Source organism: Salvia hispanica, chromosome 1 (assembly GCF_023119035.1).
Source record: "Salvia hispanica cultivar TCC Black 2014 chromosome 1, UniMelb_Shisp_WGS_1.0, whole genome shotgun sequence".
NCBI lineage: Eukaryota > Viridiplantae > Streptophyta > Magnoliopsida > Lamiales > Lamiaceae > Salvia > Salvia hispanica.
This window is the reverse complement of record NC_062965.1, coordinates 30,052,198-30,073,115: the sequence shown is the minus strand read 5'-3', so window position 1 is coordinate 30,073,115 and position 20,918 is coordinate 30,052,198. Positions and strand designations below refer to the sequence as shown.

The 20,918-nt window shown below is 35.3% G+C and overlaps 3 protein-coding genes across 4 annotated transcripts; 2 read left to right on the top strand and 1 right to left on the bottom strand.

Moving 5' to 3' along the window:
• Nucleotides 1–9,500: 9,500 nt before the first annotated feature.
• Nucleotides 9,501–12,191, top strand: LOC125202578 (ent-kaurenoic acid oxidase 1-like). Of its 2 annotated transcripts, XM_048101012.1 has the most exons (9): nucleotides 9,501–9,893; nucleotides 10,279–10,753; nucleotides 10,823–10,940; nucleotides 11,019–11,077; nucleotides 11,149–11,229; nucleotides 11,304–11,382; nucleotides 11,478–11,584; nucleotides 11,687–11,805; nucleotides 11,896–12,191. In XM_048101012.1, exons 1-9 carry the CDS (start codon nucleotides 9,664–9,666, stop codon nucleotides 11,984–11,986), a joined length of 1,359 nt encoding a protein of 452 aa, XP_047956969.1. In that variant the 5' UTR covers nucleotides 9,501–9,663; the 3' UTR covers nucleotides 11,987–12,191. The 2 variants fall into 2 exon arrangements, with proteins under 2 accessions (XP_047956969.1, XP_047956961.1); XM_048101004.1 differs by having other exon boundaries at nucleotides 9,503–9,893; nucleotides 10,823–11,077.
• A 1,484-nt stretch (nucleotides 12,192–13,675) lies between these two features.
• On the top strand, nucleotides 13,676–17,049 carry LOC125210682 (LRR receptor-like serine/threonine-protein kinase FEI 1). The gene is made up of 12 exons (XM_048110246.1): nucleotides 13,676–13,900; nucleotides 14,021–14,156; nucleotides 14,231–14,302; nucleotides 14,386–14,457; nucleotides 14,589–14,660; nucleotides 14,751–14,822; nucleotides 14,932–15,003; nucleotides 15,273–15,379; nucleotides 15,490–15,657; nucleotides 15,746–16,078; nucleotides 16,159–16,413; nucleotides 16,512–17,049. The coding sequence occupies exons 1-12, from the start codon at nucleotides 13,819–13,821 to the stop codon at nucleotides 16,859–16,861; spliced, it is 1,791 nt and encodes a 596-aa protein (XP_047966203.1). The 5' UTR covers nucleotides 13,676–13,818; the 3' UTR covers nucleotides 16,862–17,049.
• Nucleotides 17,050–17,093: 44 nt separating this feature from the next.
• Nucleotides 17,094–19,349, bottom strand: LOC125193842 (ent-kaurenoic acid oxidase 2-like). Its single transcript, XM_048091760.1, has 9 exons — nucleotides 19,120–19,349; nucleotides 18,617–18,941; nucleotides 18,391–18,540; nucleotides 18,059–18,310; nucleotides 17,892–17,975; nucleotides 17,743–17,821; nucleotides 17,570–17,676; nucleotides 17,380–17,498; nucleotides 17,094–17,293 (listed from the first exon to the last, which is right to left on the bottom strand). The coding sequence occupies exons 1-9, from the start codon at nucleotides 19,347–19,349 to the stop codon at nucleotides 17,203–17,205; spliced, it is 1,437 nt and encodes a 478-aa protein (XP_047947717.1). The 3' UTR covers nucleotides 17,094–17,202.
• Nucleotides 19,350–20,918: the final 1,569 nt, after the last annotated feature.

The following is a 20,918-nucleotide window of genomic DNA, read 5'->3' as shown; positions in this document are numbered from 1 at the left end:
AAATATATGAAATCATTAATTATGGACTTTTATTCCTAGGGCGTTAGATTCAAACAACTTTGCTGCGAATTTTATACATGAAGGGCTCGGTGCAATACTTAAGGAGGGGAGTTTTTTCGCCTGATTTCAAGTTTATTATTTGTTGTATTTTTAATGTCATTATGTATTTTGTTTTGTTTTGGTGTGTTTGTCGACAACTAATTGTATCAGAGAATGAGGTAAAGGGGCAGGCCGTTGATGAAGGCCAATGATGTTGTAAGAATTTTGTGTAGCATCATTGTTGGCATACTCCTGTCCAATTTGCATGTCAGAATTAGTAGGTAATTATATTTTTATTAGTATGATTAATTGTGTATTCATTTTTCTTCCCACAATTTAATCAAATTATGTTTCATATTATCCTCATTCGTCTATTGTGAATCAGAGCGCTCCAAATTTGTATAGTTTGTTACTATATTAATTATTTTGAGTTTTGTATGTTTTAGTTATATAACTCAATAGTTAGTATATACTTCCTCCGTCCACGATTAAGAGTCTCATTTGGCGCGAGTTTTAAGAAATGTTAAGAAAAGTGGATGGAAGAAAGTTAGTGGAATAGGGGTTCCACTTGTATACATTAGTTTTAAATATTATGTGAGTGGAATGACTTAGTGGAATGTAGGGTCTCTTTACCATTTATGGTAATTATGAATCGGGACTCTTATTCGTGGACGGACCAAAATGGAATAACGGGACTCTTATTCATGGACGGAGGGAGTACAATTTTTTACATGATGATAATGATGATATTGTTTCTAATTTTGTTTAGTTAATTACAATCTAAAAGGGAATATTTATGATATCTTACGTTAAATTAATATTTTAATTACTATAATTGAAATCTGATTTTACAGGTGATGTAGGTGGGTTCGCTTTTTCTTCTCGAATTTAATCAAATGATGTTATTTCAGATGATCCTCATTCATGTATATATTGAATCAGAGCGCTCCAAATTTTTATAGTTTGTAATTAATTATTTTGAGTTTAATATGTTTTAGTTGTATAATTCACAGTTAGCATATAAATTTTTTATTTGTAATTTTTATACGATGATATTGAGTCTAAATTCATTCAACTAATTTGCAATCTAAAATTAATGTTTTAAAATGTCAACATTTGATACAGTCTCTTCATCATCGTTTATTCATATTAGTTAATCAATTAACAATTTAAAATCGTATGATGAAAATATATTTCGTCGTGCATCGCACGTGTGACGTACTTGGATTTTGCTTGGTTTTAGAGAGTAATCTTGCAAGGTTTTGATCACATTTCGTCTATTATCGGATATGATTATGATTACTTCTCTATTATTTTGGTATTTGACCATTTTGTTAAGAATGTGTAGAAAAAGGTACAAAATATATGGATGTGCAGCAGCCTTGGTTTGAGACAATATTAACTAGAGATTTTGAAGTCCAATCAGCCCCTAATGCATATCAATCTCTTCGTCTTCGAAAGAGCTTTGCGGTGGTATCTCGCACGCCTCAATCGGAGTTCGGTAGAAGAAGTTATGGCCATTATAAGAACACTATGCGTTCCAGAAAATTCCACGCGGCCGGGTACGGTGTTCTGCGCGGAATAAGTCAGAAAGTGGTCCAAAATGACCACCCGGCCGGGTGAATTTTACTCTTTATAATTCCACCCGGCCGGGTACGCTATTTTGGCGTATTTTTATGCCAAAAATGCGATTTTTGATGGGGGATTAAAAGGAAGTACGCCTAGGTTTCATTATTCAACATTCCACCGCCTCCTACACACTCGACACTTCCCCAAGAACACTTTGAAGAGAGATTTGAAGATTGAAGACTACAAATCGAGAGATTGGAGTCTCTAATCCATAGAATCGTTCCACAGGAGTATCTCTTTGCTTTCTTTTATGTATTTGATTGAATCCATTGTTTTGGTTTTCATGAAGAATATGAGTAGCTAATTTTATTGTGGAGTTTTGGTGAAGACTACAATGTAACGCCCCACTTTTTCAAACCCTAATTTTCGGGTTATAAAAATTTTGCATTAAATGCCTTAAATGCTATGATATGTGGATTATTTGATGAGTAATTAATTGCATGGTGTCTTTGTGACCTAATTGCGTATGAGAATTGAGATTGAGTTGAATAGTCAACTTGTTGAAATTATGACGTGGCTATTGAATAGTCAAAGATGTGGAAAATATGACGTGGCCGTTGAAAGGTCAATGCGTTGAGAAAAAGAAGAGGAAGTAAAGAAATGATTGTTTGGTGTGAATATTTTGATGCGGAGTAATATAATTGTGGTGGATTATTTTTCCTAAGGGATGAGTGAGAATTAAATAGAAGCATTATTTAATCATGTGAAATTTTCGATCCCTCCTATTTTATTTGGAGAAGGAATTATATTTTCTTGGATTTAATCATTTGTTTGGGATAATTATCCGAATTAAATCCAAAGTCCAATTATTCTTTAATTCCACCTTGGAATTTTTGAAAACACCACTTTGATTTTCCATGAGATTTTCGAAAATCTCATATATTGTGGGAGAAGGGATTATTTATTTATTTGATCTCTTATTTATTCTATTCCATGGATAAATATAAATAAGCTAGAATATCTTACCATATCTAAGAAGATATTGCCATAATCCTAATTAAATTAGGATTTAATTTTGAATCCCTTTGAAGAAGTCAAAATACACGCCACTTTTCCTTTTAAATTGGGGAGTATTTTATTTTATTCTTGCTCCGTGATATATTATTCTACTCCGTGAAATATTTGAATTTAATTATAGGCTAATTAAATAGCCTATAATTTTCGAAATTCCCCTTTCTTCTCAACCAAAATAACGCCAACTACTATCAAATCTCTCCATATCTTTTCAAATCTTTAATTTATTTAATTAAAGATATTATTTTGGCACTCTATAAATACATGGGAGATCCTAAACCCTAGCAACATAAATCACGCCTCCCACTCCCCCAATATTTTCGAAAATCTCTCCCCACTCTCTCCAAAGTTTCTTCTACTTTCTTCAAGATTTCTTCATCAATTGAGAAGAATCCAAGTTGAAGTTCAAGAATTTATTGAAGAATCAAGGCTATAACTTGTTTCTACCGGTTGTTCTTTTGGAAAAAGGTACTTTAATTTTGATCTCTTCTTCTTCTACCGATTAATCGGTGTTCTTGAGCCCACATGCATTTAGATTGAGTGAAGGGGAAACTAAATTGATGAATTTGGGATGTATGGATGTGTGTGTGTGTATGTGGCCGTGTGTGTGTGGTCGTGTGTGTGTGCGTGCGCACGCCTCGGCGTGCGTGCACATGTGTGGTGTGCGTGTGCGTGTGTTGTGTGTGTAGAACACTCATGCGTGACACGATTTAATGGTGAATTTGGAGTGTTAGTCGAATAAAAACGATATGCTAATCGTACTTCGATTTTTGAATGATGATGTTAAAGATTTATCGATGGGAAAAAGGGAAACATGGGAACATGCATGATTTGAAATCAATGATTGAAACTGATTTATGATACGCCTAATTTAAAGGTGATACTTCGCGCTCTCAGCGTGATAAACGAGGAGAAGAGAATACTTTCGAGCTAAGCCGACGAGGTGGGCTTTCTTTTAAAATAAGGACATTGTCCTAAACTGATATTGATGAGAATGAGATATGTGTTATCATGCCTTGATTTGTTTTATCGTGCCTATCCCTCGTGGCTATGCCACTATTGATTTAATCGAATTCGGATCCTCGTAGAGCCGCAAACTCTACTTGGGTTAGTGTACACCAATGTTAGACCGAGTGTCAGGCGTACGGGTTGGCCGGTCTAGTGACCTGGATTGCGGCCGCATTCCTTGTCATGTAGAATGAGGATATGGTAAACGTCGATGTGAAAAATGGTTGCGCGACCGTGATATTTGATAAAGAATATATTTTGGTGCCTCGGGTCTTTCTAAAGTTAAAACCCCGACGGACACTTGAAAATGGCATGATAACTATATTTGTGATAAAACTGTTTTCGGCAATGAGCCCACTGAGTATGATTATAAGTACTCAGCCCTGCATGTGTTTTCCCTATGTGCAGGTTGAGCGGTGGCGAGCGGGCGGCGGTGTTGAGTAGGAAATAATATCATGATCTGTTGGAACTTTAAGTGTTGTTGTGTCTCCATACATAGCTTCACTTCTCTCTTGATCGCTTCCGCTATATTATGAAACTTGTGATCTTTTGGTTGGATTAAACTCTTTTATTTCGTGGGAATATGTTAGATACAAAACAGATGAGATTACTTTGAAACTTTTGCTATTTTTGAGCATATTTGGTGATAGCCTTTTGTTGGATTTCATTGCTAAGGCATTATTTCTCTCCTACTTAATTGTTCATTAAATGTTTTGGTTAAATCCCTTTTAAATGGAACCCTAGCCTATGATCTTTGATGCATTTAAGTCCGCCTAGTTAATGATCGCCGCATTTACTATACCCTAGATGGGCGGGTCGTTACATACAATGGATGTTTGTGATTAATTCAAGGACTTCTTTTGATTGCTTAGCTCTTGTGATTCCTTTGTTCATTCTTGTGCCTTTTCAATTCAATTGCTTAGCTACCAATTGAGTTTATTTACCTTTATAGTTGTAGTCGAGAGATACCTATCTAGGTTTGATAAAAGAGTGAGCATCACTTTGATAATCTACACTCGAGAGAGGGGAACCTTAGTGAGGGCTTGGGTCTTTTGTTCTATGGAGTTAATCTAAACATATTAGAAGGAGACTTCAATATTAAGGGTTAATCAACGGGGTGAGTACACTCGCGAGGCGGCTCAACCTAGACTAGCAACTTTCCTAGTAATCCTAGAGACATAAAATGAGTAATCGAAGTTGTTGAATCAATCACAATACAATTCCATTGTAGTTGGATCCAAAACTCTACTCTCCTCTTTGTGGTACCTTTTCACTTGTGTTTATTTCCTCTTGTTACTTTTAATTTCTTTTCATTGTTATATGCTTATAGTAGTGTTAGAACAAAACCATTTCTCTTGGATTGTCTAGATAGTAATTGAAATTTGTTCGTGGTACTTGAGTTGATACAATCTTGTCTCTGTGGGATACGATACTCTTGCTTGCTAATTGCTACACTAGCCCCATACACTTGCGGGTATTATTTGTGTTAAAATAAATTGAGCCAACATGGATTAAAACTAGTTTTATTATAATTTGTAGATAATTTTGTCACAAGGTACTACTAGTCAATAAAGGTTTCCCTTTTTCTATCCTTTTAGTATCTTCTTTCTAATTGACTGTTTCTCTAAATTTTTCATCTATCTCATCTTCAATCTGCAATCTCGATCCAAATTTCACATTAAATAAATAAAAAAAGCTCTCACTAGAAAGCAAGGGATGATAGAAAAGTTCACCCGTAACATTTGTTCTATTATTATTAGCAAATATTAAGTGCATTAAAAGAAAATCATTCAAATAAATAAAGAATGAGTCAGATAAATAAATATGAATGTGTCCACTTTGAGTTTTATCTTCAATTTTTATTTCAGTAGCACACATATTACATGAACTTGCACCTTAAAAAGAAAGAATCAAACACAGTAGGATTAATTGCTTCATTACTTGTAATGAAATTAGGTCAGTTTTGGTATATTATGTAGTATCTTTCAAAGTTGAAATTACAATTTACATGTCATGGTTTTTCCAAAATTTGCAACTATCCTATTACGAGGTTTTAGGGCAAGAGTGAACTACAAAATTGACCCCTACGTATGACAAGTTGAATGCTAGAGATATCCATGTTAAAAAAAAATGCACTGGAAGTCTCTATGCATGTGTATAATATCATTTCAGACCCTTTTTCACTATTTTGAGTCTTTTATGCCCTTTTCTCCCTTACTTCTAACCTAAATGCCATTCCTAGGGTATTTTAGTCCTTCTCACTTTTATTACTAGTAATACGTTTATTTTATATTTTTATTTAATTCATAAATATTTTAAATTTAATTAGATTGATAAAATAAAATACTTATGAATAGTGTTATTATTTGTGGAAAATTTTAGAATAGATGTATGTTTTTATTTTAGTTAGATAAGTTTTTGTAACTAAAATTTTTTAAATAAAACAGTAAATTATGTAATATAATATGATATGATAATTAGAATTGGTAAGTATGTTAATTCATCAATTTTATCAAATTTTATATACTAAAATAAATGATGAATACATACAAGGACTTAAATGCCATGGGTGGCATTTTGGAAAAAAGTTTGAGGGCCAAAAGGGCATGGAAGACCTAAAAAAATGAAAAAGGACTCTAAATGATATTTTATCTATACGTAGAGGGGTATGTTGCATTTTTTGAAACATAGGTACCTCAAACTTTCAAACGTCCATACGTAGAAGTGTTTTTTGTAGTTCACTCTTAGGAAAATACGGTGCCGAGTTGGCGTATGCGTGTAAAATTTCGGTGAAGTAGATGAATAGCGATATAAATGTGTTAAATATAATGAAAACAATTAAAAATTGTTTTGAGGCTAAGAAACTAAAATAATAAAAATAACGGGAGAGGATCCCCTACAGTGTTTTTTAACACAGCAGGGGATGCAGTGTTTTTTAACACAGCAGGGGATGCGGTGGTTAAAATGACGCAGCATACAAATGAAACGCAGCAGAGAAATGATTAGACCGAAGATTAATAAACACATGATACTTCTAATTCTTTATTCATTCTTTTCTACCCATATATTTATTTAATTAAAAATGGGGTCGGCCAGGTTAACTTTTTTCATTTAGTAGCTATTAAAATACTAATATTATGGAACACTATTTTAGTAAATTTATATACCAAGGCCACTTTTACATACATATTTAAATATATTACTACTCCCTAACACACTTAACTAATTAATATAAGTAATACCATTAAGTTAATTGCAATAACATTTGTGTAATTATTAATTAATTTTCTAGGCCATACTCATTTTTCACAAGCTAAAAAAAAACAGCGTGCAATTTTTTTATTTTGCAACATTTCTTTTATTCAAATAAATAGTATATTATAAAATTCAATTAACTTTATCAATTAAAACACTTATAATTTTTTTTCATGATATAATAAATTAGAAAGTCTGATCACCTTATTAGAAAAAAAAAATTTATTCCATCCTTTCTTATAAAGTATGAACATTTAATTTGATACAAATTTAAATACATAATTGATAAGTAACAACGAGATAGAAAGAAAAAGTTTTTAAAGTACTATTAATATATAGACCCACTTTATTATATTGAAATGAGTTTTTAGAGTTAGAAAGTTCATATTTTTTACGGACGAACTACAAAATAGACCCACTTTATTATATTGAAATGAGTTGTTAGAGTTAGAAAGTTCATATTTTTTATGGACGGACTACAAAGAAAATAGTTTACACTTTTTAAGGACGGAGGAAGTACTAAATTTAAAAATGTTAAAAAACAAACTTACAAGCAAAGTATTTTATATTTTTAAAGGATGAGGAAGAATTACATTTAAACTTTTTATTCTTTAGATATTCAAAGCTCATTATTATTTTATAAGATATACAACTAATTAATTTATTACATGTATAACTGGTAGATAGCTAGATCCTACAACAAATGAATTAAGATATGGTTAGATCAATTAATTGATATTATTAATTGTGTGCTAGTGTTGATGCGCAAAATTGCAAATTTGTGTTTGTGTTTGTGTGTTCCATAATATTAGTATTTTAATAGCTACTAAATGAAAAAAAGTTAACCTGGTCGACCCCATTTTTAATTAAATAAAGATATGGGTAGAAGAGAATGAATAAAGAATTAGAAGTATAATGTGTTTATTAATCTTCGGTCCAATCATTTCTCTGCTGTGTTTCATTTGTATGCGTGTGTCGTTTTAACCACAACATCACCTGCTTTGCTTTTTGACACGGCCGGGGAACCTCTCCCAAAAATAACCCGGTACATCCTAATTGGATTATGGAGTAGTACTTTTAGTTAAAGAAATTTCAAAACACTAACTTCAGATGAACTAATTAGTAGTAACTGTGATATACCCTCCCTCCCATAAAAATAAAAATATTTTATATCCATTCCATAAAAATAGTCTAATTTTATTGTTGATTAGTATCACCCACGTGCGATGCACGACCCATTCTCTTTTATTTAAACTTATTTTATATTGTGAAATGATTTTATAAATTCATAAAAATATCATTATATGAAATCTGAAATTATAAATATATAAAATAAAAAATATTATTAAAAAATATAAAATCAAACAAAGAAAAAAAAAGAACACATGTACCGAATGAGAAACTAAAAAAAGTTCTAAATTCATATGATCAAATAAGTTTATAAATTAAAAATTGCACACAAATATAGAGCACTACATGAAAAAATTATACATTCGACACTTCACAATAGTACATGAAGAAAGGGAAAAAATTCACATAATTAAGCTCGACACTTCAAAACATAAATCACTTCCACCATAAAGACCTGCAAAGAGAACACCATAAACAACACGAAGAAGAATTTGAAAAGGCTGTGTTCATGCATGGCCGTAGCAAAGAGGGCCACCCCGTTTGCTACAAAGTACGAAATTACCAGCACATCCACGCACACAATCCAAAATTCTGAATTTCACTAAGCAATTCATTGTCGATACCCCGAGCTTCTCAAAGCCTCAATGTTCAAGAAGAACAACGCATAAGCAACATAATCCAATCAAAACCACCCCGCTCGAAAAACAGAGCAATTCCTCAAACAAAACTCCAAGGAATAGCATAATAATACCAAACTCCCACCATCAAATCCAATAACGAAATCCTAAATCCCTAGGTTTTCATCACTCTACTAACACCCAAAAATATCCCCAAAATAATCAAATTAAATATTGTCCGTAACTATCAATGACTAAATAAATAGAATTTGTTGTGCAACATTACCACTAACTATACCACTAATCCACTAACTATGGAAATTAAATAACCAAGTAACACTAATCACACGTTTTATATATTTTGAATTTATTTAATACCTATTTTAAATAGTCATTTCCCTAAATACCCCTAAAATTCCTCTTATTTTCCTAAACACCCCTAAAACTCTCTTTTTTCATATATTGCATAGATAACATTTTGAATGTGATTCACTCGTTCTTTATTAAAAATACTTTATCAGTAGTATATTAAAACCGTCCAAAATATGTTTATTTTTATGAGTTGGAGAGATATTTTTATGAGACACATCGAGTAACTTATTGATGGATACTTTGTGGAATAATGTCGATATATACAACATTTTCAAATGCATGGCGTGCATTTTCTAACAACATTAGGAAGTTGCAAAAGAGACAAAAAAAGAGGGAGGAATTTTGTGGAGTATTTGAAAAGGATGGGAACTGTTTTTCCAAGAGGCGGCAATTTGTCTCTCCGGTATACTTATCTTCAAGAATTAAGTTATCTCCATCAAAATGAGGCTACCATGTTCGACAAAATGTCTATTCACAAGAATTTCCCCAACTTGTATATAAGTGGACCTAGTTCTGCCTCGACGGCACCAAATTATCAGTCCGAAAGAGTAGTACTAGTATTTACGATCATATATTAAGCTGCAACTTCAGAGTAGATATGGAAATGGATTTGGCAGGTTTTTGGGTGGCCGTGGCGGTGTCGTTGGCAGCGTTGTTTTGGTGGTGGAATGATTATTGGTATGCTTTGCCGTTTCGCCTCCACCCCGGCAGCGTGAAGCTCCCTCCCGGCTACATGGGAATACCGTTTATCGGGGAGATGCCAGCGTTTTTGTGGTACTTCAAGCTGCTTTGTCGCCCCGATGACTTCATTAATGCTAAACGCCGCAAGTACGTTTCCACCCTTCTTTTTCCATCATTAATGCTAAAACTAGTCATATTTTTTTTCACTTTGGATCGTCCACTAAAATTAGTCTCTATGTATTTATACTTTATTGTAACTTTTGGGTGAAGAGACGAGTCTCATATTTTAATAACAATACTTCTATTATTTTTTCTTTTAATATCTCTAACTTTTCCAGTTTGCATTAAAATTATGTGGATGGATGTAGTATTTTTTTGTTAAAGTGATCATGAATAGATCTTGAGTTTGGTTGTTAGTTCTGTTGAATGTTTTAGTTTGAGCAAGTCTTGAATTTCATCATAAATTCCTTCCCCTTTTTGATAGATCAGAAAAAATTCCAAACTAAATTACATATTGCTGTTAAATTACTAGGTATGGTGATGGATTAGGACTGTATAGAACATACCTCTTTGGATCACCAACCATAATAACTTGCACCCCATCCGCAACCAAGATGGTGCTGCAAGACGAGTCTAGCTTTAGCATGTCGTGGAACAACGTGGAGCTAGTGGGAGCAACGTCTCTGGTGGCCGTGGAGGGCCCTGCACACAACCGAGTTAGAGCCCTCGTGGTAAGGGCTGTCAACCAACCCGATGCCCTCCGTAAGATCACTCTCATGGTGCAACCTCGCGTCTTGGCTTCCCTCAGTTCATGGTCGAACAGAGGTCGAATCACTGCCTTCAAAGAGGCCAAGAAGGTGACACTGGCAAGCATTGGCATGTATTTCGCAAGCATCGAGTCAGAAGATATTTTGGAAACGATTGATGATTTAGTTACGGGTGTTATCAGTGGAATCAGAGCTATTCCTATCAATTTCCCCGGGACTGCCCTTCACTATGCTCTCCAGGTATGCTCACTCGTGTAAATATCGCATCAAACAGTGCGTTAATAATGTGAATGTGCGTGGTTTTGAAAGTGTCGTAGGAGAGCCAAGGCGATCTTCAGGGAAGAGTTGGAGAAGAGGAGCAAGTTTGAAGCTTCAGTGGCCAAGAATGATCTTATGGAAGCACTGATGCAAATGAAGGACGAAGAAGGTAACCGGTTGAGTGAGGATGAGGTTCTTGATAACATTGTCACGCTTATTATAGCGGGATATTCGTCTACTTCTGTAGCTATCATGTGGGCTGTGTACTATCTGGCCAAGTATCCTGAAGTTGTGGTGAAGCTGCGGGTATGGTATACGGTGATATAATGCATTATTCGTTTGATTGAGATGTGGTTTATGATGAGTTAGATTTGCAGGAGGAGCACATGCTGCTTTGCAAGAAACTAGGAGACTTGGTCACATATGAAGAGATTGCTTCCTGCAAATATACAACTAAGGTATATATGCATCACTATGAAGATCAGACAATGAAGATCTCTAACATCAGTTCTTTTCATCTATACATTTATAGGTGGTGGAAGAAATCATTAGAATGGCCAATATATCAGCATTTATCGTCCGAACTGCTAAGAAAGATGTCGACTACAAAGGTGCAAAACATTGAGAATTCTATATGAGAATTGAAAATTTGTTTTTCCAACACATTTGTTTTAAGGTAATGTAACAAGATTGTTGATGGGAACAGGATATAGGATTCCGAAAGGTTGGAAGGTTGCGTGTTGGCTTCGTTACTTTCAAACGAATCCAGAGCATTTTGAGGATCCCATGTGTTTCAACCCGGATAGATGGAATGTAAGGGAAGTAGATTAAGCTATATATAGAGAAGGAGAGGGAGAGACGAAAGGCTCGGTGTTTCGTGTATTGTTGGAGTGAAACATAATTTGTTTTGTTCAGGAGGCGCCAAAGGCGGGATCATACATGGTGTTCGGAGGGGGACCGAGAATGTGTGCTGGAAATATGTTTGCTCGGTTACAAGTTGCTGTTCTACTTCATCATCTGGTGTTAGGATACAGGTAATTAACATTTTTTGATTCAGTTATTTAACAGCTACTAATTCAGTTGAGAGTGTCTGTACATCTAGATTTTGATGTGGAAATTTTTAGGTGGAAACTGGTGAATCCTAACGCGGGGATGACGTATCTTCCTCATCCAAATCCGGCAGATGATGTTGAAATTGATATCACTCGGATTTGAGGATAGAAACTAAGTTGTGGTTATATCATATAGGAATAAGATGAATTAGTAGTGTGTTATATGCACTAGCATGATGAAGAAGATGAATTTAGCAAGTACAAGTTGAATCCATAGATCTGTATAGCTCATATATAGAGAGCTCTTTACATTTTGTTTACGTTAATACTCCATCCATTTTATAAAAGTAAAGATATTTGGAACGACACTTCAATGAATACAAAACTGGTAAATTAAAAAAAAAGAGAAAGAGGGTGGTTAAAAAAATATTAGTGGATAGTGAGTTGTAAATAAATTGCTGCATATGAGTAAATTAATTTATGTATATAAGTAATGAGTTGGGAATAACTTTTTATAATTGAAAATGAGCTATTTTGGACATACACAAATTGAGAGTATTTTTATTTTTATGGGACAAATGGATTATCTTTTTAACCATACCAATTATTTATATTTGGAAGAAATTGTATATGATGCGGAAACAAAATGCACTAAACTTTTTGCAAATTTGGAGAAGTATATCAATCACAAAAGACATTAATTTTAATATGCAAAATATAGAATATAAAATTAGACTAAAGTATTTTGGTTATCAAGATCAAACTTTAGTTTTCTCAAATCCAAATCAATGCGACAATGTGAGAAAAATACTCGGTATCAAACTAATTACGTGTCCCAAACTACTTGAGTTGTATTTCACTTTTAGTTGTCTCAAATTTAGTAAGTCATTTTTCATTATAGCTAAAAACAAAATATCTAATCACACTTACTTTATTCTCTTTTCATTTTTTTCTCTTGTCTCTTCTACATTATTCTATCTTCACTTTGTTTTATCTCCGATTAATCAACTAAACATAGTTTTCCTAACTTCCGTGCTAAAAAAAATGCCCCAAATAACGTGTAACGAATAATTAGTTATTTTTAATAATAACTATATTAACTAGAATTTGATTTATCATAAGGCATAACCTTTATTAAATAAAACTACTGCACTTTAACCACATGACAAGGACTTAGTGCTAATAATTTTATGTACTCCGTACATAAAATTATTTAAGCAAGGTTAGGCAAATGAGAGGTATTCTGTTTAAATTACTTTTTCCAACTAACGTTACCAACCATGACTTATTTTCTTTACTTAAAATCCCAAAATAAAATGGACTAAAAATAAAAATATAAAATTTCACTTTTTAAAAATTTAATTTGCGCGCGTCGAAATGCCAGCAAATTCTCGAACCATTTTGCATTAAAATGGCAGCAAGAATTCAGACTCGGGCAGTGCAATGTTGGACTTTTCTTTTCTTCAAGATCATCAAATCCTCACGCGCCATCTTGTCACTCGCCACTGCTCTGTCCACGTGGACAATCCCGGTCGTCAATAGACCTTCCTGGTTGCTGTATGCATTCACGCGCTCTGTTTGAGAGTATTCTAACTACCCAATAATTTAAATTTGCTTACCAAACGGCTATGCTTCACTGCACAGATTCCCATACCGTTTTAACAGTGAGTGAGTGTGTTATATTTTTTATTTAGGGAGTGTGTATAATTCTGGTTGAGTTTGACAAGCAGCAAATATAAGTTCTTGATGTAATAATAATAGTACTCTGTAATAATTATGAAATTTTGAAGTAAGCACATTTTTAATCATACCTGTACCCACTCGTCGCAACCAAGTTTCAACCTTTTTTATCATAAAATACTTTCCTCTTTCCTCCTTTCATTCAAATTCTTCCAAGAAAGTAGTGGTACATTTATAATTCAAAAAAATCAAATCTTTTTTTAGAAGCTTTATATTCGTGTCAAAGATTTTCACATTTGGAGTCCTGAAACGAAAATGGGTGCTTCAATTTTGGTGTTCCTAGCTGCTTTGGCAACAGCCCTTTTGCAGGATTCCTCTCTTGCTCTCTCTCCAGATGGTATGGTGTTTGTATTGCATCTTCTTAGCAAAATTAATCATCGTAAAAATCTAGTCTTTATGCTCATTTCGTTATTTTCTTGTTAATGGTCTCTCTCTTGCTCTCTATTTCCCTCTCTAGGTCTTATACTGTTGGAAGTGAAAACCAGTTTGAATGACAGTAAGAACTTTCTAAGTAACTGGAATGCTATTGATGAGTTTCCATGTAAATGGACTGGTATTACTTGCAGCCCACAAGACCAAAGAGTGATATCTATGTATGTGTAACCCTTTTTTTTGTTCTTTCATCTAATTTTCAGCGTATCTAAATCGAATTTATTTATGCCTTTAGAAACCTACCATATATGCAGCTTGGAGGATTTATACCCCATAGCATTTGTAAACTCGACAAATTGCAAAGACTGTGAGTTTTCTTGTAATCCTGTTGGTTTTGTATTCAGTTTTCAAGTTTAATATTCTAAAGTTTTAGTTTTGTTCTGAAATTAGGGCACTTCATCAGAATAGTCTTCACGGTTTCATTCCTAATGAGATTGCACAGTGTTCTGAACTCAGAGCCCTGTAAGTGGAAATGTGGAACCCCTTTTTTTGGAGATTTACATAATTCTTTCGTGGAATAAATTGAAGTTATTTATGGATAAAAGTGATCCTCATTTATCCTCATTTATGAGATACCTGATGAGTTTGTGCAGGTATCTTCGAGCTAATTATTTTCAAGGTGGAATACCTTCGACTATTGGAAACGTTTCTATGTTGACAATATTGTAAGATTAATACATATTTTCTTCAGATTTAACGTCTGTTTACTTTAACATCTTGCTTTATTGATGAATGTATGTAATTTTGATGTGTAGGGATTTATCAAGCAATACATTGAAAGGTGCTATTCCTTCTTCTCTAGGTCGTTTAACACGTCTATCATATCTGTAAGTTATATAATATTCTTTCGTACATTGCACTCTATTGCTTGATGGAAGCTGTTTCCAATTGTATTTAGTTTACTGATGGGAGAAGTTGTCTATGCAATGTTTACAGAAATTTGTCATCAAACTTCTTGTCTGGCGAAGTACCAGATGTTGGAGTGCTAAGCAAGTTTGGAAGCAAATCGTAAGATCTTCTTTCTCGTCAATTCATCATGTACTTGAATGTCCAAGCCAACAAAATGAAAATGATTTTTTTCACAACAAGATCCTCTAATCCATTTTCTATGTTAGTTTGTGTGGGTGTATATTTATGCTATTGTATCTCATTTAAATGTGAACTGAAAGCTGGTGCTGTTTACATGAATGATTAAGAGTTAAGACATAAACTATCTGCTCTTTCTCTTCAATATATCAATATTTAGATACTGTTCTAAAGTTCATGCTTATGCTTAGGTTTATTGGTAATCTAGATCTGTGTGGCCAACAAGTAAACAAGCCTTGTCGAACTTCACTTGGTTTTCCTGCTGTATTGCCTCATGCTGAAAGTAATGAAGCAACAGGTACTGTATTCTTTGAGTATAGTTCAGATTTCTTAAGTTAACCACTTAGAATACAACTGTGGTTTATGGCTTTCATTGCAAGTATTAACTTGAACTCATTGGCTCTACAGTGCACAAGCAATCCTCCCATTACATCAAAGGTATTGTGATTGGTGCAGTATCCATGTTAGGCTTTGGGATTATTTTCCTTGGTTTTCTTTTGGTTTGGCTGCTGACGAAGAAAGAGAGAGTCGCAAAAAAATACACAGAAGTGAAAAAACAAGTGCATCAAGAAGCAAGTATGAACAAATGAAATGCCTCTTCAATATCTTTGCAGATTCCTTAAATATTTTTGTCTAATTTTTTCTAAACTACTTTTTGTGACAGGAGCCAAGCTCATAACTTTCCACGGCGATCTTCCATATCCTTCGTGTGAGCTTGTTGAGAAGATTGAGTCTCTTGAAGAGGAAGATGTTGTTGGAGCTGGAGGCTTTGGAACTGTTTATAGAATGGTTATGAACGACTGTGGAACTTTCGCTGTCAAGAAGATTGACCGGACAAGACAAGGTTCTGATCAAGTATTTGAGAGAGAGCTCGAGATCTTAGGTAGTGTGAAGCACAGAAATCTAGTAAACCTGAGAGGTTACTGTCGCCTCTCTACAGCAAGGCTCCTTATATATGACTACTTGGCCATGGGCAGCTTGGACTATTTCTTGCACGGTATAGTTTTCTCTGTTTGAATTCAGTGAAAAACCGATGTTTTGATATGGTTAGTAACATTTCCCACTGAATGTGATCAGACAATATCCATGAAGAGCGTCAGCTGAACTGGAATGCTCGTCTAAAGATAGCTATTGGCTCTGCTAGAGGAGTGGCATATCTGCACCATGACTGCTCTCCGAAGATAGTCCATCGTGATATAAAATCGAGCAACATTCTCCTAGATGAAAACCTTGAGCCCCATGTCTCAGACTTTGGCCTTGCTAAGCTGCTGGTGGACGAGGAGGCTCATGTGACGACTGTGGTTGCAGGCACATTCGGCTACTTGGCTCCAGGTTGGTTTGTGTCCATAAAGTTGGAGTACTCTCTCCCCTTATTTAGGCCGGCCTTAAAAGGGGAAGATGGTGCATATTCTAATACGAACATGGTGCAGAGTACTTGCAGAGCGGTAAGGCAACAGAGAAGTCAGACGTGTACAGCTTTGGCGTGCTGCTGCTGGAGCTGGTGACGGGCAAAAGACCAACGGATCCAACGTTCGTGCAGAGGGGGCTGAATGTGGTGGGATGGATCAACACACAGAATCGAGTGGAGGACATAGTGGACAGGAGGTGCAGGGACGCAGCAGTGGAGACGGTGGAGGTGCTGGTGGAGATAGCAGCGAGATGCACGGATGCAGACCCGGAGGAGCGCCCCACAATGCAGCAAGTGCTACAGATGTTGGAGCAGGAAGTGATGTCGCCATGCCTCAGTGAGTTCTATGAGTCGCATTCTGATAAATGTTGAAGTTGTTATTTTTACTGTGGTTGTGTAAATATACTATCTCCTTCGACTCGTGGATTTTAGGACTGTAAATTAATGCATTTCACTCGAGCGTGAATGCACCATTTTGCCGCACAACAATCATTGTACATTCATCTGTCTTTAGCTTCGTTTTCTGCTACTAATCGCGGTTTATGCAGTGTTTTAGACCATAGTTGACTCGAGTTATTAATCTATCAGTTGAAAGAGAAATGTCTTATGAATTGAGTGATTCTTCCTTGTTATAAAACACATCTCATATTATTGTCATTATACAAGATAAAGGGAGATGATGGGAAATGGAGCATTCCAGAGATTTTTTATGGTTAAAACTGAGAGATTTCGATCTCAACTTCATCTGCTGGTTTGGGATGTGGGAGATATGACAATCCAGCATTAGGATTAACCAGTTTCCATCTGCAAAATATTCCAACTCAAAACTCTTCATAATTCATAACTAACTTAGTTTGGTCATGTTTGAAAAATACTAAGTAATTGTATACCTGTACCCAACAGCCAGATGATGAATAATAATGGTGAGTTGCAACCGAGCAATCATGTTGCCTGGGCAGATTCTTGTCCCCCCTCCGAACACTACGTATGATCCCGTCTTTGGTGCCTCCTGTACAAAACAATCTCGTATTTCACCTCACCAATACACGTGTATCTCTTACTAACATCTATTTTTCTTACATTCCATCTATCCGGGTTAAAGCACATCGGATCCTCAAAGTGTTCTGGATTAGTGTGAAGGTATCGCAGCCAGCACACCACTGTCCATCCTTTCGGGATCCTATATCCTGTTTCCAACAACATATTTACATGCATAGCTCGAAACGGTTCTTATATATGAACGATGTTTCTACCTCTGTAGTCGACATCTTTCTTAGCAGTCCGGAAGATAAACGCTGCAATGTTGGCCATTCGAATCACTTCTTCCACCACCTAAGTTGAGTAAGGAGAAACAATCACTCTATAGCTATTTAGCTTTCATGTCTTTCAAACATACTAATACCTTAGCCGTATACTTGCATGATGCAATCTCTTCATATGTAATGAAATCTCCCTTCAGTTTCTTGCTTATTGGCACGTGCTCTTCCTGCATCAAACACAATATCTCAATCAAACGAAACAAGTTGCGAGTTATCATTAGATCGATAAAAATGCACAAACAAACAATACCCGAAGCTTTTGTAGAACTTGAGGATACTTGGCCAGATAATATATAGCCCACATGATAGCGAGCGAAGTTGATACATATCCTGCTACAACAAGGCTCACAATATTATCAATAACCTCGGTGTCACTTAGTTGCTTATCTTCGACGTTCATATGCATCAGTGACTCCATCAGATCATTTTTAGGGACCGAGCCTTCAGACTTCTTCCTTGTTTCCAACTCTTGTCGAAATATTGCTTCTGCTTTCCTACGACACTGTCACATTTTCATCATTAGATAGTGTTGTTTTCTTAGACGACTTGGGTTTTTATACGTGCAAGTAAGTAGTAAGTAACCTTGAGTGCATGGTGGAAAGCAGTTCCTGGAAAATTGAGAGGATAAGCTCTAAGTCCACCAATAAGACCCATGAATAGATCGTCGAGGGTGTCCAACACACGGTCTGTCTCGAAACTTGCAAAATACTTGGCGGTGTTTGCAAATACAATCTGCAACATGTGAAACAGAGATTGAGAGGATGTGATCAGAAGCAGATAAATTTGCTTACAAGAAACTCATGAGTACCTTCTTGGCTTCCTTATAGGCTGTGATTCGACCTCTTTGTGACCACGATTTGAGGGAAGCCGTGATGCGAGGCTGCACCATGAGAGTGATCTTACGCAGCGCATTAGGTTGATTGATAGCCCTCACAACAATGCCCCTCACCCTGGTGTGGGAGTCTCCTTCCACAGCTACGAGCGATGTCGGTCCAACTAGTTCATCCGAGATCGACTTGAGTACAAATCTCGAATCCGACTGCAGCACGAACTTGTTGGCGGAAGGGGTGCATGCTATGATCATTGGTGAACCGAAGAGGTGCGTCCTATACATTCCCACTCCATCACCGTATCTGCTCATTGCAAACACGAAAAAAAGAGTGAACTGCAAATTTAGTCTCGGCCAGTGACTTACAAAATATCGCTGGAATGACATTTGCACTATTACATAACATTTTGTTTATTGACTATATCCACTATTTAGAAAATACTTGAAACGAGTTGATATATAGAAAGAACGAACGAACGTACTTGGTCCGTTTAGCATTGATGAAGTCGTCAGGGCAGCGGAGAAGCTTGAAGTAGTAAAGAAACGGGAGCATCTCACCGAGAAAGGGGATCCCCATGTAGCCGGGAGGGAGGTGAGGGTGGCGGAGGAGGAGGAAGGGAAGCACGTACCAATAGTCATTCCACCACCACAACAAGGCTGCTAACGGCATCACCACTGCCACCCATAAACCTGCACTCATCTCAATCTCCATTTCCAAATCTTGTCTGATATTCTACACTCACAGCTTGATTCGATCGTCTTACCAATTACCATTCCTTATATACATAATACACGCCGCAACTTGGAAAGATACCAGAGTGATGATTCTGTAGACTTGGTGAAGGATCATGACAAAACTTACTATAAGGGATTAATGTAGCATATTCTCTTGTATGTCGGAATCAGTGATGCAGATTTGTTATTACTTGAAAAGGAATGCTGATTAACAATAAAAAAAAAAAGCAGCAGTCATGTCCATTACAACATGTCAAAAATTCATGAAGATAAAGGTGTATGAGTTATAAATATTTTATGTCACTCTTGAGTCTACTGAAGCTAAAATATAACTACTATATAACTTTCCATGACCATAATGTTGACGATGCTGACAAGAAATATAGAATAAACTACTTGGTTTGCTTTGCCTGACAAGACAAGTTAGGAAATCAAATGACCCCTTAAAGCATCTGCAAGGACCTGGCGTCCCGTCCCGTGGGACAAGATGGGGGGGGGGGGGGGGGGGCGTTGCATGCGCCCCCTCCGGAGAGAGTCACGTGAAGAGAGGAGGCAGCGGCGCCCCATCAGGCTATTTGTGAAGCCCACTCGCTTCATCTATGGCGGTTGGAATTTTATTTAAATCGAAAACTAGTACTCTCTATCTTCGAAAAATAATCTTATTTTTACTATTTTTTGTGATAAAACTCCCTTCACCTCATAAGAATATACACTCTTTCCTTTTTAGTTCATCCCACAAGAATATGCATTTTTTAATTTTTGAAACCTTTTACCCTCTAATGAGAGTGTGACCTTTCTCCACTAACAATACTTTATACTTTAATTACTTTTTCTTTTCACATTTCACTTACTTTACTAATTACTCCATATATTAAAACTAAGGTTGGCAAATCGTGCGGATTGAGTCGCTATCGCGTCAACCCAATATCGACCCAATCTTATCGGGTCCCAACCCAACCCAAATCATCGTGTTCTTATCGGGTTCAACCCAAACAGATTCGTGTCGGATTCGCGCGGATTTCGTGTCATCCAAAAAATATCGTTCATCTTTTAATGATAGTAAGTTACTACACAATATAAACGCTATACGATAACGACTGACATATGATATTATATAATTAAAATTTGATATTATACGATAAAATAAGATATTACAAAATTAAAATAATTAATTAAAATAATTTTTAAATCTAAATAATAAAATTAAAGTATATTAAAATTAAATCTAACTAACAAAGTTAAAATAATTAAAATAATTATTTTTTAATAAAATTTAAGTATGCAGTAATATTTTTTTATCATAAAAAATAATTAATAATAGTATTAATCATATTTTTACTAATAAAATTAAAATTTAATATATTATTATAATTAATAGAAATAATCAAAATAATTACTCCCTCCGTCCGTTATTATGAGTCCCATTCATGGGCGACACGAGTTTTAAAAAATATTAAGAAAAATGGATGGAAAAAAGTTAGTGGAATAGATGTCTCACTTGTATATATTAGTTTTAAAAGAAATGTGAGTGGAATGAGTTAGTGGA